Source organism: Phallusia mammillata, chromosome 4 (genome assembly GCF_965637545.1).
Source record: "Phallusia mammillata chromosome 4, kaPhaMamm4.hap1.1, whole genome shotgun sequence".
Lineage (NCBI taxonomy): Eukaryota > Metazoa > Chordata > Ascidiacea > Phlebobranchia > Ascidiidae > Phallusia > Phallusia mammillata.
The window spans coordinates 10965129-10981750 of record NC_137255.1 but is presented as its reverse complement, the minus strand read 5'-3'; the positions used below and the strand labels follow the sequence as shown (position 1 = coordinate 10981750).

The 16622-nt window shown below is 35.2% G+C and overlaps 1 protein-coding gene across 2 annotated transcripts; it reads left to right on the top strand.

Moving 5' to 3' along the window:
* Nucleotides 1–4297: 4297 nt before the first annotated feature.
* LOC145224804 (ATP-binding cassette sub-family D member 3-like) lies at nucleotides 4298–16600 on the top strand. 2 transcript variants are annotated; one of them, XM_080091384.1, is made up of 17 exons: nucleotides 4298–4479; nucleotides 4602–4682; nucleotides 7483–7623; nucleotides 7728–7797; nucleotides 8034–8131; nucleotides 10360–10483; nucleotides 10546–10655; nucleotides 10760–10872; nucleotides 14243–14359; nucleotides 14417–14514; nucleotides 14582–14673; nucleotides 14735–14815; nucleotides 14879–15095; nucleotides 15165–15344; nucleotides 15410–15505; nucleotides 15766–15927; nucleotides 16041–16600. In XM_080091384.1, the coding sequence occupies exons 1-17, from the start codon at nucleotides 4346–4348 to the stop codon at nucleotides 16116–16118; spliced, it is 1992 nt and encodes a 663-aa protein (XP_079947510.1). In that variant the 5' UTR covers nucleotides 4298–4345; the 3' UTR covers nucleotides 16119–16600. The 2 variants fall into 2 exon arrangements, with proteins under 2 accessions (XP_079947510.1, XP_079947509.1); XM_080091383.1 differs by having other exon boundaries at nucleotides 14735–15095.
* Nucleotides 16601–16622: the final 22 nt, after the last annotated feature.

The window sequence follows — 16622 nt, the reverse complement described above, 5'->3', positions numbered from 1 at the left end:
CATGGCCATAGCAATTTGTAAAACGTGAGCACTGTACTTGTTAAGGTACGCATGGCCCATGTCTTAATATTTATGCCGTTTGTCTGTTTTATAGAAATTTATTACTACCCCTATAAATCCTGGACTTTAATTTAAGTAAGTTTTTTATCTGCGTTTTTTTTTGTGCAGGGGTCACTGGGTCCTAAGGGGTTACTTATTGGGGGCACAGGTCCTTAAGGTTACTTGAAGGGGGGCACGATCTATGAAAGGTTGAGAACCACCGCACTAAGCCATCGCTTAGCACACTTGGCCCGGACAAGGTCTGATTACATCCTAAGCTCCGACTGTAGGCTGCACAATGCCTACCATGTCATTTTGCAATTTTTGACACGCCGTGTAAGTCCTAGGTGATGAAGCCATAAATGTTTGCTCAAAAAAAGTTTGCAAAAAAAAAAAATGTTTGCACTGAAAAAAAAATTTTTGTACTGAAAAATAAATGTTTGCACTGAAATAAAAATGTTTGCACTGAAAAATAAATGTTTGCATCGAAAAATAAATGTTTGCATCGAAAAATAAATGTTTGCACTGAAATAAAAATGTTTGCACTGAAAAATAAATGTTTGCACTGAAAAATAAATGTTTGCACCGAAAAATAAATGTTTGCACTGAAAAATAAACGTACGCAAAAAAATGTTGAATTGCACTTGTGGGCCACCGTATAAAAGTAAAGCTGTTGGAGTTTAAATCACTTGGTGGTGAAACTTCTCAAATACTTAGCAACTACTTAGTGTCCATTCTTGACCAAAATGTGCTAAAAGAAAAACTTTTTGGATTTTGTGCGGACAACTGCAATACTAACTTTGGCGGTGTAAAAAGAAAGGGGAAAAATAACGTTTTCTTCAAAGTAAGGGAAAGCCTGAAAAGACATATAATAGGCATTGGATGTGCTGCTCACATTGTTCACAACTGCCTCCAACACGCAGTGGATACATTGCCTGTGTGTGTGGAAAGTCTTGTAGTAAAAATCTACAAATACTTCCACATTTACACTGTTCGCGTTACCGAACTGAAAAATTTTTGCGACTTTGTCGAAATTGAATATCAGCGAATCTTGCAACATGGTTACACCAGATTTTTGTCCTTGTTACCAGCTTTGCAAAGAATACTTGATATGTTTGAAGCTCTAAAAAGTTACTTTAACTCCCAGGAAGGCTGCCCAACACTAATCAGAAGATGTTTTAAAGAACCATCGCAAGAGCTTTATTTGAAATTTGTCCACGGCTTACTGAAGTACTTCAACGAAATTATTTTGAAGTTGGAAAAGGAAAATGCCAGTGCTTTAGATATGGCAAACGTTCTTTCGGAACTAAAATTAAACTTACGTGAAAGGAAGGAGATCAGCTTCATTCCCTACCAGGCACTGCGTCTTTTAGAAAAGTTGGAAAACGCGGGGGAAGTGGATGGAAAAGTATTCCGTAAACAAACAACAGAATTTTATCAAAAATGCCTATCATATCTGGATCTTTACGAGGATGCTTATAAAGATGTGTTACCTCATCTTTGGATTGATCTAAAAGCAGGTGAAATATCATGGCCTAGTGTTCTTTCATCGGCAGAGCACATTATAACACCCTGTTTGGGATTGAGGTAATCAACAGCGACTCCCTTTTCGACGAGCATGTGCTAATCAAACGGTATCTGTCTCAACATGATAAAAACGAAAGCTGGAAAAAGAAATGTTGTGAAAAAAAGTGGGTCGAGATGTTTGCCTTCCTTTCAGAAAAACATGTACTCACTCCAAACTTTCGAAAGGTGATGGAATTTGTATTTTGCTTACCAGGGACTTCGGCACCGGTGGAGAGAATTTTTTCCATTATGAAAAATATATAGGGTCTGACAATAAAAGCAGAATGTTGGAGCAGAATGTAAAAGCCCTTCTGACATGCAAAATTAACACTAATATGTCATGCTGCGATTTTTATGACTAAGTTAAATCGAACAACGAGTTCTTAAAAAAAGTCCGAGGTACAGATAAATACGACTGGTCCAAAATGTAAATTGATTGCGTGTTTGCTTTTTGTGTTGAGTAATTCGGATATCGTTGTTCGTTTAAGTTAGGTGGTAGAGTAGTGGTTGAAACGCAATAGATTTTAGCTTAATATTCCTCAAATTTATGGGAATGCTAAAGAATGAATAAAATGTAATTTATTTGCTGTGTGATTGTAGCATTTCGTTTGTGTCTGTAAGGTTTACTCCTTGTGTTTGTGTACGGGGTATTTTTTGGACAGTATCCATCCCAGCCTTCCGCCCGTCAGTAAGTTTCATTTTCAGGATAAAAATCGTATCGTCTGTTTTTGATGTAAAAAAATACCGCATGTTTATGTCGTTAAAAATGTTTGTGTTTTCTGCTGCGTTCGCAAATACACAGCCAGATTTTGTTGATTATGATCAGGTCAACCACCTTCAGGCAGATCGTACAGAAGAGGTCGCGACGGCGTTGTCTTATATCAGTAATATCACCTACTATGCTAACCTTTGTTCCCCCAACACAGAAGAAACGGGAAAAAAATTGTTTGGAAGTGTCCCGGTTTAAAGTAAAAAAAATATGGCAAGCCTAGCTTAAGCGCCATTTAAGACCTTGAAGATAAGGTTCAACACCAACACATTGACAAAACAGGCGTCGCATATCAGATTAGGCTGCTTCAGGGATTCTTAAAGCTACCTGTGAAGGTTTATTTCTCGTTGCGTGGGAAAAGTTGGTCGGTTGCACGACAGATGGAGCTCCTGCTATGCTTGACCGTATATCCGGATTTCAACCGTATGTGAAAGCGCCAAACGCCACCCTTGTTCAATTGTTTCATACACAGATTTGCTCTTGAAAGTACTCGGATCCCTCCAAACTTGGGTTGTAAACTGGTCAACGTCGATAGTGTCAGCCTCAAACACTCGGTTGTTGAAAGTATGTAAACTCAAATCAATCTGTGAAGATCTTGCCTCTCAACATCATTAATTGTTTCCTTTACTATACTGAGACGCGTTGACTATCCAGAGGAAACGTGACGAGGCGTCTTTTGGAGGTGAGAGACGAACTACACACACTTTTCCATTCGAACCACACGGCGGGCTAGGAGACTGGGATTAAACCTAAGCCGAACCCGAAATGTAAATTCCAGTTTCACGAAATCTCGAACCAGAGTTTGTTTGTTTTATTTTTATCCGGATGGACGGGCAACGAGCTACCTTCTATATTGCTCAATCATAAAAACATGTGATGAATGTTATTTCTAATATAATATTAAGTATACCAAGTAAAATTATCTAGGGGGTGCTGCGGGGCCGACCTAGCACGACCAACCCCTGCTTGTATCGCAAATATATATGTATATTCCGAAAACAGATTTTTGCTCAAATTCCGGACATGTCCAAAATTTCTGGACGTCTGGAACCCTAGCATAGATTAAAATAACTTTTAATTCAGCTTGCACCGCAAGTGCCGAAAAAAAGTGCAAGGGCCGGTTATGAACTAAAGTTGGAAAACCAAGGCCAAGTTTGGAAAAAATCATGACAAAACATGATAATCGATACGACAGTATGATAGCTGATAGGCTATGGGTTGTTTTGCGGCGAATAGGTTACCCACCGGCCACCCCTGTAGGCCTACTTGTCCAACTGGAAACAAAAAAAAACTTTTAAGTTTTGTAACTTCAGCACTTGTTTCCAGTACTTCCGTCGTTCCGCATTCTCGTCTTCAAATTCCACAGGGCTGTACAGTGTTCTTGCACTGGCACTAGCAGTGTACAAAACTCGGAATGGGATGAACTACCGAAGCAACCAGTAGCCACGTGCAGCATGCAGATTGCAGATCAAGCAAATATGGATAGAATATAATATTACAACTGCTGTGGGTATTATCGGTGTTTTGTTAGATTGGCACGTTGATCATAACATAAGCCAATATTGTAATTGTAATACATGCTATACAATATACTACAGTACAGTGTTGTGAGCGGTTTACAGTTTTACACTTTGTAGTTATTGCATGATCTGCAACCGAACGAGGGACGGATTAACAACTCTAAGTGCCTGGGCCATTTCCCCTTCATCCGGCTCTGAGTCCAGTCTCTTGTGTAGTTTGGCGTTACTTTAATCTTCAGGCTGTTCAACTTAATCTCGTTTCGTAATGAGGCAATATAGCATACGTATTACGTTTAAATAGGTGGCCTTGACACAAGTAAGAAAGTAAAGGAAAATTAATAACAAGTCATGTGTCTTTGCTAGTTTGATGATGTTGTTGTTGTTTGTTGTAAATCTTTTGGATATTTGTTATTACGGTTTGTTAACTAGGGTTAGGGTTAGTTTATGTCTGATGGCTATTGCAATAAGTAAACACCTTGGCCTTGCCCTGCCTCAAAGTCGCCACATTATTGGATTGGGAGCAGCTGGATTTCTTGTTTACTTTATGAAAAAATCAGAAACTGGAAATTTTAAAGATCAAGCAAAGTAAGTAAAGATTTCTGTGTTCTAACATATCTTGTTCTGTAACAAGGGCAGACTCTCAATATTTTGCCATTTAGTAAGAATGTACTCTCAATACTATAATACCATCGATCTATTTGTTCCAGGGATGACGTTTATTTGTTACGAGATGAAAACAAAAATTCATCTTCAAAAGAAAAAGCCCACATTGATGGAGTTTTTATTCGGTAAGCAGAAAAAACTTTTTTCTGTGCCAATTTTTTTAAATATGTACAAAAATGCGAAAGGTTTCTGTGAAATTAATCACTGCTTTTAACCATTGCACCAGCCTTCTTATTTAAGATCTGTATGTAGTGGTATTTCAGTTATAAGCACCTTCATTATTGGTCAACACATGTTGCTTTTGTGCATTTTTTCTGCCTAACACAAATGTTTTTTCTGAGTTTGGTTTAGAAAATACGTTTCAACCTACTTTTTTGACCCAATAATGTGCAAATTTAATGTTTGTATTTCTCAACGCATATGACCCAGGAGTTTTAAACTTTGATTTGTTTGATTCCTAGTTTTCAAAACCATTTGAACTTCAATTTACCCATTTTTTATGCTTAATTCAGACAAAAGCGGTTAATAGTAAATCAGTTAATGCGGAAACAGATAAGTTAGAATGGTTCAGAGGATGTTGCACCGTTGCCTATCATTTGTTGAGAAAATAAGTCCGCTAAATGAAAGTCGCCTAATCAGTAAATGGTGAGTGTTAGTGATAAAATGTTGAATAAACAAAATATGTGGATAAAAAAGAGAGGATAGATTGAGTGAAAAAAGCGATGTTATTACATCAAAAATAACATTGGTGATGTGGTGTAAGTTAGGGTTGCCATACGTCCGGATTTTCCCTGACATGTCCGGGAATTTAGTGTTTAAATATGCGTCAGGGAGAAATGTTAAAATGTACCTAAAAGTCAGGAATTTAAGAAAAAAATATACATATACTATGAAATTAATGTACCAACGGAGAAAATTTCTAGTAATTAGCTACAATCGCATCTAAACCATGAAACGTAAAGAGGTAAACTGGCGGCGCGCAGGTTAACGCACATGGTTACTATTTCGTTTTGCAGTGTGTGTGCGCGCAACAATACCTGTTTGTTACTAGTTGTCTGACAAACAATACGCGTTAAATACAGAAATAAAAATCCGCGTCTCAAGAAAACACAGCGTTCGATGCTACGTGGGAACGTGGGAAGTTTCATTTGCTTTATCTGTGTACCTAATATGCAAGGAATTAACTAACAACCAAAAGTCGAATGTCGTGAGATATAAAAACGTTTTTACAGTGGCATTTTATTTCAAATTTAAAAGGTCTTTATAAGGGCGGCTCCCAATGTTTATTTTGTTTTTTTTTCTGTGACAATTTAAAATTGATCCGAATAGTTTTTAGAGTGGCAAAGGTTGGCGACCCGTGATATATGTGCTTATTGTTTCAAGGATAGTGAGAGTAGTAAGCTTAGCCTAATAAACTTAACTAAACAGAAGCCTACGCAGAAAGTTAATTAACAAGGATCAGAGTATTGTATCTAACGTTTTCTCGTGTCGCTGTAACTTCCGAATATTATGAATTTATTCCGCAATTGGAAGTAATTGGATCGCAAAAACCCAACGGTTCTCAAACTGGGTACGCGGTCTTTTAGGGCTCCATGAGGCACTTTTACGGGGACCGCAAAAAGCTGGAAGTAATTCTATGTTCTAATTTAGCGTCAGTTTGTGCAACTAAATAAGTTTAAATCAAAGTGAAATTGAGAATCGACCATCTCCATTGGCAAACAAAAAAATGCAATTGTTCGCACACAATGGTAATGTTTTTGTCTTGTCTGTAATGTCAGATTTGGATCATTGTTATGAAGAATTTTACATAACTATCTAAAATCCTGCAATCAATTTTCCGCAAGCCCTCGAAATAATGGCAAAGAGACCGTTTAGAGAAAATAACGAAAAAATTGAGAACCACTGGGTTAACGCAACTGAGATATATTTTGTCAGGGATTGTGTTTCATAAAATATGGCAAGCCTAGTGTAACTGCTGACCTAGTTATGCGAGAGCAGTTTTTTTGTATAAATATTAAAGAGATAAAAAGCATTTCTAATGTGTTAAATGCACTTCGTAACAACGTAACTCAGCTAGGGAAGTGTAAATTAACAACTGTTTTGATAATTTGTAATGTATACAGAGAATTCGGGTAATTGTGAAAAAGTGTTTCTTTTAACATAAAATACTTATTGCAACCAGGATTAACCGGTTTTGTCTTTAGTCAATTTTTTCAGTAACAGGCTCTTTAAGCCTAAAATCATTTACACCCTTTATTACACTATTATATATATATATATTACAATAGTGCTCATTTTTTACTGTTAAAAATTTCAGCCAAATTGCCCTAGTGACAACTATTGCAGCTGTATATATGTGCAAAATTGAAAATGTTTTGTGTCCTAAACTAAATTTAACACTTATAATAACGGTGTAGCTGCAGTGCGTTTCTTATCTCTTCACCAATTGTGCCCGCTCTTTTTAGCATCTCAACATAGTGCAGCTCTCTCCGGCAAGGTGAATATTTTAGTGCAATTGTGCTACTATGATTATTTCACTGAGCCAAATAAACTCAAGTCAATTTTTGGCATATAATGTCTTACAATGATTGAAAACATTGTGTCAACATAGTAGGCTAAAAGTACCAAAATATTGTTATTTTGCTAAAACTTAAATCAGTGCTTGACATGTTATAACATCAGGTTTATGTATTAATACAAAAGATAAGTTTTACTCTTTAAAATTTATTAAATTTATGATAAAATATAGTTTTTTAATTTTGTTTTTTTGGAATGACCAAATTCTTCAGGTGAAAACTGTTTGTTTCTTTTTATATTATATATACATAGTCATTGTTGGAACTTATTTCATTACCAAGTTGTGGCAAATTTATGAAAAAAGCAGGGTTCCATTTTTCCTCAATGCATGTACTTACACTATTTCAGGCGAATTTGGAAAATACTGAAAATTTTAGTGCCAGGTTGGTGGAGCAAAGAAACAGGATTCATAATTCTTGTTGCCTTAACTTTACTGATGCGCACTCGCTTTGATGTGTGGATGATAGGCAATGGAACAGCCATTGAAAGGTTTGTGGTGTACATTCTACTTTTTGGCTCTTTGTCACCTTATAATTTTTTTCTTGTTTATATATTTGTTGTTACAAGTTTTATTCATCACATTTTGTTTTTAGTTCAATCATTGACAGAGACAGACAGAGATTTGTACAGCACTTAGTGAAGTATATCTATGCACAACCAACGGTTGGTTATACCTTTACCTGGTTGAAAAGTTAAATAGAGTATGGAAAAAAACCTTGTTTTATTAAAATGAACTGGCTATTTTATGTTATAATACTGAACAATTGCAAACAATTACCTAAAAAAACTTGATTTGCAAAAATTAAAATTCTAGTGACCTGATAACAGTTTTAAAGTAAACATTCTATTGAAAAAAATGTTGTTTTGTTGAAGCTTTACAAATATTTTTATTTTTTTAGATTGCACTTACCAACCAACTTTTGAAATATGGCCTGAATTCTTTGAAGCTACACTTTCGCAAACAATTTTCTTTACATATGTATCAGCAGTATTTAAGGTTTGCTACCAGTTTGTTTGTTTGTTAGTTTAGACTTGATATCCCAATTCAAGTGAAAACTTTTTATGCTTTAATTTTATAATGCTTTATGACATGAATTAGTGTTTCTTGTCTTTTAGCGAATAAATTTGGGTTCATTTCTAAAAAAGATATGTTTTACCTTTCACAATGTGGCTTTTTAGTGTGTCACTTATTAGTTTGTCTCGGATACTTGGTTTTCTGGATATAAATAACAGCTTTTAACTCAAGAGATAGAGCTACTTTTTTGTGTACATGTTCTTTTTTTTTACTGCTTAATAAAAACATGATGTAAAACATGAACAAAAAGTCATAAAGTTTGTAAGGAATTTGCAAAATGCATTACCTGCTTTTGTCAATTTTTCTTTTTAAATCTGAAAATGATTGCACTATATTATTATGGGTCCCCTTCCCTGAAGGGGACACATATTGTTTTTGTCCGTATTTTTTTTTCTTTTTTCTGTCTAATGCCGGTTTGTGAGACGCGTTTGGTTAAGAAAGAGTGCTTCAAATTTATTCAAATTTACAGGGATGTTAGATAATAATCCAAATTTGATCCTCCTGAAGTTTGACCCCGTTTGACCCAGCGGTTCACCCACAGGCCCCCTAAACGTAAAATTTTAACGCTGGTTTGTAACGCTGGTTTGGTAAAGAAAAAGTGTTTCAAATTTATTTAAATTTGGACATATGTTAGTTATCAATCAGAACTTGATCCTCTAGAAGTTTGACCCGGAATGACCCAGCGGTTCACCCACAGGCCCCTGAAACGTAACATTTTTAACGCTGGTTTTTATCGCTTGTGTGGTAAAGAAGGAGTGCTTTAAATTTATTCAAATTTGGACATATGTTAGTTATCAATCTGAACTTGATCCTCTAGAAGTTTGACCCCGAATGACCCAGAGGTTCACCCACAGGCCCCCGAAACGTAAATGTGTCTAACGCTCGTTTGGTCAAGAAAGACACTGTAGGCAGAAGTACCAAGAAAGTAACTCACTGGTTTACGATAGCGGGAGGGCTCAGCTTGACGTCGGACAGACGTTTTACGAGACGTCGTTTCAGTGATTAGAAATCAGCTGTTTTGCACAGCAATGCTATGTCGTTTTATTAAGTTATCACTCACATTTTTAGTTTTGGCGAAGGTTTTACACCTATGACGTGATTTAAACCTAATAACCATGCTTCGTTTTTGTATATGTCAAGAAAAACTTTGTTTTTCAAAGAAAAGATGAAAAAATTAACTTGACTTTTTTGCCAAATAAATGTTTTTTTAAATGCTCGTTGTCAGGTTGGCCGCCGCATGATCACGGGTTACTTAAGGTCAACTAGTCGGTATTACAAACACAGTTTAACTTTCTTCATAACGTAGCGTTTTTTGACAATTAATTTAGGAGTCAATACTCAAGGCATGTATAAATTAGGCTTAACAGTATTGTTGAACACTAAGGACGGCATGCTATTGAAAACGGTGTCAAAAGATCAAACAGTTGTTTGGCGTGTGCACACTGAGAGGTTACTACAGGTCAATGGTACTCGTTTTGCGAAACAAAGTTAAATGAAAAACAATTTGTTATGTATACACTTAATAATAGTGCAAAAAGAATACGAAAAATTTTTTTTATTGTTGGGTTAATGCTTTCTAAAAATTTGTCCTTAAGAATCTAAAAATCACCGCAACATTTGTGTACTGTAAATCCGCACAAACGCGCGTATGGGGACCCATTTGTTTTTGTTAACAAAAACAATCATATGTGTAGATCAAATGATGTGTATAGTAAATTGGAAAATATCGTATAGAATATATAAAATGGAAGTATATCAGAAAGCCACTCTTCTAGTTAATTATTATCATTGCCAATTTGCTTGTACTAATGTATGGGGACTTGCTTGTTCCTCCTGCAAAAGCAATTATTTTGTTAAATGTCTTTCAAAGATAGGGATTCACCTAAAATGAGATAACACATGCATAACTGTTGTAACTACGACAATGTCTTTTAATAGGACTTACAATGTATATATAAATAGGCAATATATATTCATGCACTTGTCTGTTTTTTAACCATCATTAGCTTTTTTTTGTTTGTTTTGTTTTACAAAAAATAAAATTGTCAACTGATACTTATGTAAGGTGAAAAGTTATGTTTGATTAATTTGATAGACTATGACAAAAAGGTAAAATTGTTGGTAAAATAATGCTAAAACTTGTTGTTTAGTGGTCACACCTACTACAAGATGAGCAATATTGACAATCGTATTTCAAATGCTGATCAGCTTCTGACACAAGATGTAGAAAAGTTTTGCAATTCACTCGTTGAACTTTATTCAAACCTGAGCAAGGTTGGTCTAGTTACTATGGATGTGTTTAATAAAACTCAAAACTATGCTGTGTTTTATTTTAGCCATTGCTTGATATTGTAATCTACATCTATGGATTGACTGGAGCAATTGGAGCACAAGGACCGGCTATAATGATCGGCTATCTTGCCTTTTCAGGCCTCTTCTTAAACAGGTAATAATTCACATTAGCAACCAGCTGTGCATCTTCTACTATTCTTTGGGTAGAAAAGCAATATATACATGTTTCATAAACGCTTATTCTTTGCTTTGTTTCAGATTGAGAAAACCTATAGGAAAGTTAACTGTCTCTGAACAGAGGCATGAGGGAGAATACAGATATGTCAATTCAAGATTGATAACAAATAGTGAAGAGATTGCATTTTACAATGGTAATAATTATGGATTGATAGCCTTTCCTAATTATTTCATGCTTTTACCATAATATTGTCAAAGCAAGTGATAGTGTCCGAATTGGATGACATTTTGATGGTTTGTTTATTTCGCCATTAGGTGTCAATTGTTGTGTTTTATCCTGCAGCCCCAAAGTTTACCCCACTGGAATTGTGGGATGTATTTACATGTTAAGAAATAGTTCACAGGGTATGTGCTATGCCACTTGTCTAGTTTACTTTGTAAATGTATGATTTTCCCTGTTTGAAAGAAAACGGTTAACTTCTTTGAACTGCAGTTGTCATAATAGATGTAACCATTGAAAAGTAATATAAGCTTTATAGTTCATGCAGGGTTGGGCTGTAAAATAGGTTAAATAAACTCATGTGTGGTAAGGTGAAACATGGTAAATAAGGCGTGTAACTAAAACTGGGGGAAAGGTCATAGTCCAGTTTACTAATGCAAAGTCCAAAAGTGGAGACAAATGAAAACCAAATCCACATCTACTGTGCACCTAATGAACTTGCAACTTTCTCAAATTGTAATAAAAATCCTACAAGCAAAATAACAGCTAAATGGAAATAGTGATGATGTTTACTCTACAAATGGTGGTGGTATTTTATTCTTAGGTCATGTAGCCTGTAGTGACACACACTAAGTATTTTCTGTGAACAAGGATATGCTGAAATAGATTGTTTCTAGCAAAAAATATGGCATTTATTATGTCATGACCTTGCATAAACGCAAAGATTGTGTTAGTTTCGTTTGGTATGAAAAATGAATCTTTTGACTCTCCTTACTTTGTGGTCCTTGTTGATGGCAACCCAGGTCATAAGCATGACAACATTCCTAACTGCAAAGTTTGTTTGTAATTAACATTGGTCACATAATATGTGATATTTTTTCAAAAATGCTTCTTATGGGTCCCCTTCCATGAAGGGGACACATATTGTTTTTGTCCGTATTTTAACGCTGGTTTGTGAGATGCGTTTGGTCAAGAAAGAGTGCTTTAAATTTATTCAAATTTTCACAGATGTTAATTGTTTATCCATATTTGATCCTCCTGAAGTTTCACCCTGAATGACCCAAGGGTTCACCCACAGTGCACCAAAACGTATATTTTTTAAAATGGCTGTACTGACCAAAGTGCATAATCAAGGAGTTTCATGCTTTGTTGTTTGGTGCAATGTAAGGTATTCTAAAGAATTTTGTACCCTTAAAAACGATTTACCCATTTTCACCCCTTAAACCCCAAAATATTTGTTTCTGTCTAACGCTGGTTTGTTAAACGCATTTGGTCAAGAAAGAGTGCTTTAAATTTATTCAAATTTACACAGATGTTAGTTATTTATCCATATTTCATCCTCCTGAAGTTTCACCCCAAATGACTCAAGGGTTAACCCACAGGCCCCTTAAATGTATTTTTTTTAAACGGCTGTCCTGACCTAAGTACATGAACTTTTTATTGGATTCACCCATTTTGCACCCCTTTAACCCCGAAATAATGGGTTTTAGTTTTTCCAGTCCCTTAGTTCAGAAATGCAAGCCAGTTATATGTGCTAAAAGAAAAAAAATTTAAGAAAAAAAAAAGTTTGCAGTGGGTTATTCGTTTAGTGTTCAAAATTTTGGCTCAATGGCCAAATGGTTACCATTACATATGTGTACACTGGAAAGCTCAAGGGAGTAATTCACAATTGCGGCGATTTCATGCACAACGGGAGATTGCTGCTTGGCGCTTGAACGGGCGTTTTACGAGGCAGTCTTTTTGATGATTAGATCAGCACAGTAATGCTATGTGGTTTACTGGTTTTATTAAGTTAGCACGCGTATTTTCAGCTTTAGCGAACGTTTTGTATTTTAGAAGTGATTAAAACGATAGTTTGGTTTTGTAAATTTTAGGCAAACATTGTTGATTAACATGAAGGTAAAAAATACATGTTGTCCAAAGATGCAATAAAAAGTCATTAAACGGTCATTGACAAGTTGGCCGCCTTATGACGACTGGAGGTCAACTTGTAAGAAACGCAGAACACAGTTAAGAATGATTTTTTGTCACAACATAGATTCTTTAATTTTTACACATATGCTCCTGAAACAATACGTAAGTTAAATACAGATTAGGAGAAACATTGTTCTTAATCACTAAGGACTGCGTGCTATTAAAAACTGTGTCAAAAGATCTTTAAACAATTGTTCGGCGACTACACCGCAATAGGCTACTAAGGAACAATTATATGACAATAATGATGCAAAAAGAATACGGACAAAACTTAAGTTGGGTTAATGCTTTCTAATAATTTGTCCTTAAGAATTTGAAAATAACCTCAACGTTTGTTTTCCGTAAATCCGCACAAACACGTGTGTGGGGACCCATTCGTTTTTGCTTGCAAAAACAATCATACATGTAGATCAACTTATGTGTACAGTAAATTGGTAAATATCGGATAGAATATATAAAATGGAAGTATATCAGAAAGCCACCTTTCTAGTTTTATTAGCAATTGATCATGCAATGATTCATTTCCTTATGTGCATGTTTAATAACAGTTTTATTTTGCACCCTTATATCGTGTAAAAGTTCAGCACACGGTAATTTGACTAATGCTTTAAATCAAAACGTTTTTTTACATGACCTGTTATCTATAGGTTTTTAATCTTACATTTGTTATTTGAGGTTTTCACTGTACAAGTTATTGTTGATAAATACAAAAAATTTTTGAACTATAATTAGTAAAATAAAATTTGATTTACTTTCTTTCCAAAAAATGCTTTAATCACTATAAAACGGCTGTGTTTGCTAAAGTATAACCCCAGGTATTTCATGCTTTGTTGTTTATTGCACTTCACAGTGATTTAAAGGTTTTTTTTAGTTGGTTTTAATATTTATTTTCATTAATCTTTGAATTCATATTCGCAGGCACTTTCATGACTGAAAAACAATTTTCTGTAGCCTGAAATTTTAAAACAGTTGTTCATAGAGTATTACTTGTTTGTCACACAGCCCAACCCTAAGTATGCATTTACACTATTGTAGTGCAGTCTGTTTTCAAATTATAAGTGGTATGGGAACAGATTTTTTTGTATATATGTGGTGTGTGACCACTGTATAAAACCTTTCAAAAGGCACAAAGTACATTTTTTTTTCTGAATCTAAAAATGTTTGCATTATACATTAATACCATTATTAATTTACATGTGCGTGCTTGCAGAAACCAGTCTAAAAGTAGCTAACAGATATATACCCGGTGTAGGTAGAGAAAATGTTGTATGTGACAAATCATCTTATACTTTGCAGAATATATTAATTGACACTATATAGTAAAAACAATTTTCTAGCATGCATGAACTTAATGTTGTTTTTCGTTTCAGGAAACAAAAAAGAACAAATGACCATTTTAGATACATTCAATCGCCTGTTCAGACATTTGCAAAGATTTATTTCGTTTCGGTTTAGGATGGGAATTGTTGATGACATCATAGCAAAATGTAAGTATATCAGTACTAGGTACAAAATAGTTTCATGATGTTAAATTTTATTTTCAGACATGGCGACTACGTTTGGTTATTTGATTGTTAGTCGACCGTTTATGAATTTAAGTAATCCGAAGTTTGAAAATGCAACGCATTCTGAACTTGTTGAGGTAAAACTGCAGTCAGCACTAACCCTGTTTTATTGTTGATTTACTATTCAGCCTTTTTAACATGCAGGACTATTACCGGAGTGGTCGAATGTTAGTTCGTTTGTCTCAAGCTATTGGAAGAATAGTTTTGGCAGGCAGAGAAATGTCACGCTTGGCTGGGTTTGTAAATAGTTTGCTTTACATTTTTGTGGGAGACTAATCAAGTTGTTTTATGTTGCAGATTTACTTCTCGTGTAACAGAACTGATGAAAGTCACAGATGAACTTAATCAGGGAACATACCAGAGGACAATGGTTCACAGGTGTGCAAAAATCACGAGAAAATCATATAAAATAGTGATGTTTTGCAAGTTAACATATTTTAGTGAGAGTGGAGGTGCTGGAGGAAATGAGTTGACACCAGGAAGTGGAAGCATTGTTTTAAAAGACAAAATTATCAAGTTTGAAAAAGTTCCATTAGTTACACCAAATGGCGATGTTCTGATAAAGGAAATGAACTTTGAGGTCCCATCTGGAATGAATGTCATTGTTTGTGGGCCCAATGGTTGTGGCAAAAGCTCATTGTTTAGGGTTTTGGGAGAGGTTTGTCTGCTTTGATGTTAAGTAATGTGTTGTAAACATACTTCTTGCTCACAAGCATTTTGTTTACAGTTATGGCCACTGTTTGGTGGGACTTTGACCAAACCTCATCGAAGTAAGTTATTCTATGTTCCTCAACGTCCATACATGACACTTGGTACCTTGCGTGATCAGGTGATATATCCTGACACACATGCTGAAATGAAAGCAAAAGGTTTGGATGATAGTGTTTTGGAGAGCTACCTCAAACAAGTTGGTTGTGATTTTTTTTATCAACGAATGTCTTTTTTATATTTCTAAACCTTTATTCTATTCAGGTTCAGTTGGGCAACATTTTGGAACGTGAAGGTGGTTGGGATTCCATTCAAGATTGGATGGATGTTTTAAGTGGTGGTGAAAAGCAGAGAATGGCTGTAAGTGTTGTTGTACATTGATGTGTTAATCAATTATATTATGTAACAAAAAAATTAACAACTAGCCCTTTTGCTGCATCATATTCTCTCATTATAATACTTTGTGGGGATCGTTTTTTGATGCAACTACAAAATATGCTGTTTAATGGTATGACTTCATTCAATGGGTTTGGTATGTTGTAAGGTCTATAGACACCCAATTTCAGTACACTGTAGCCCCATAGACATCAAACCTTTCATTTAAACCTAATTTTGTGTAGATGGCGCGTTTGTTTTACCACAAACCCCAATTTGCGATTTTGGACGAATGTACAAGTGCAGTAAGTGTGGACGTAGAAGGGTTTATGTATCAACACTGCAAGAAAGTTGGTATTACCCTCTTCACTGTATCTCACCGCAAATCTCTGTGGCGTTACCATGAGGTATAGTTTAAGCCAAACAATTATTTGGCCTGAATTAAAGTTTTATAATGACGTAAATCATACCTGAGAAATGTTTTTGATGCTCAAAGCTTACTCCGTTATCAAATGTTTAGTATTATCTTCTCATGGACGGTCGCGGAAAATACGAGTTCAAAAGAATCGAAGAAGACACTTCAGCTTTTGGTTCCTAAATTCTTTGCTCTTAATTGCATTTTCGGTGGGTTTTTATCGAATTGAAGCACCCCCAATTAATGCACGTTTGTACACCTTGAATGGTCCTGCAGGCGCAGAAACTGTTCGGGCATAAATTAATATATAAGTTGTGGGAATTTTTTCTGTCGCTTGTTACCCTGTTTTCTTTAATTTATTACATGATTTAACAGAAAATAGTGCCATTACAATAATTTTATTTAATTACTGCCCGATTGCAATTATACCAATTACGCTGTTCCACGTAATAAACACTTTTGCTTGCCTCGTATAAAAGGCGTGATTTAATTGTGTTGTACATCATATGTCAGTCAATTTAATAACTTACGTTCATCGTGTGGTAAAATATACTACGGATTAAATTTAGATTGATTTTACGGGGATGCACTGGGTTTTCATTACATTACAAGTGTCATAACTTTCTCTTTCTCCCATACTTAAAATATATTCGGACTTTACCTCGTTTGTGTTGAATCTACCTTGTA

Bases quoted from the DNA above. Each gene is read 5' to 3' on its own strand.
- LOC145224804 (XM_080091383.1), top strand. From the start codon at position 4,346: ATGGCTATTGCAATAAGTAAACACCTTGGCCTTGCCCTGCCTCAAAGT. The intron at 7,624-7,727 runs GTTTGTGGTGTA...TTTTGTTTTTAG, and splicing joins AATGGAACAGCCATTGAAAG to TTCAATCATTGACAGAGACA. The intron at 15,506-15,765 runs GTAAGTGTTGTT...AATTTTGTGTAG, and splicing joins GTGAAAAGCAGAGAATGGCT to ATGGCGCGTTTGTTTTACCA.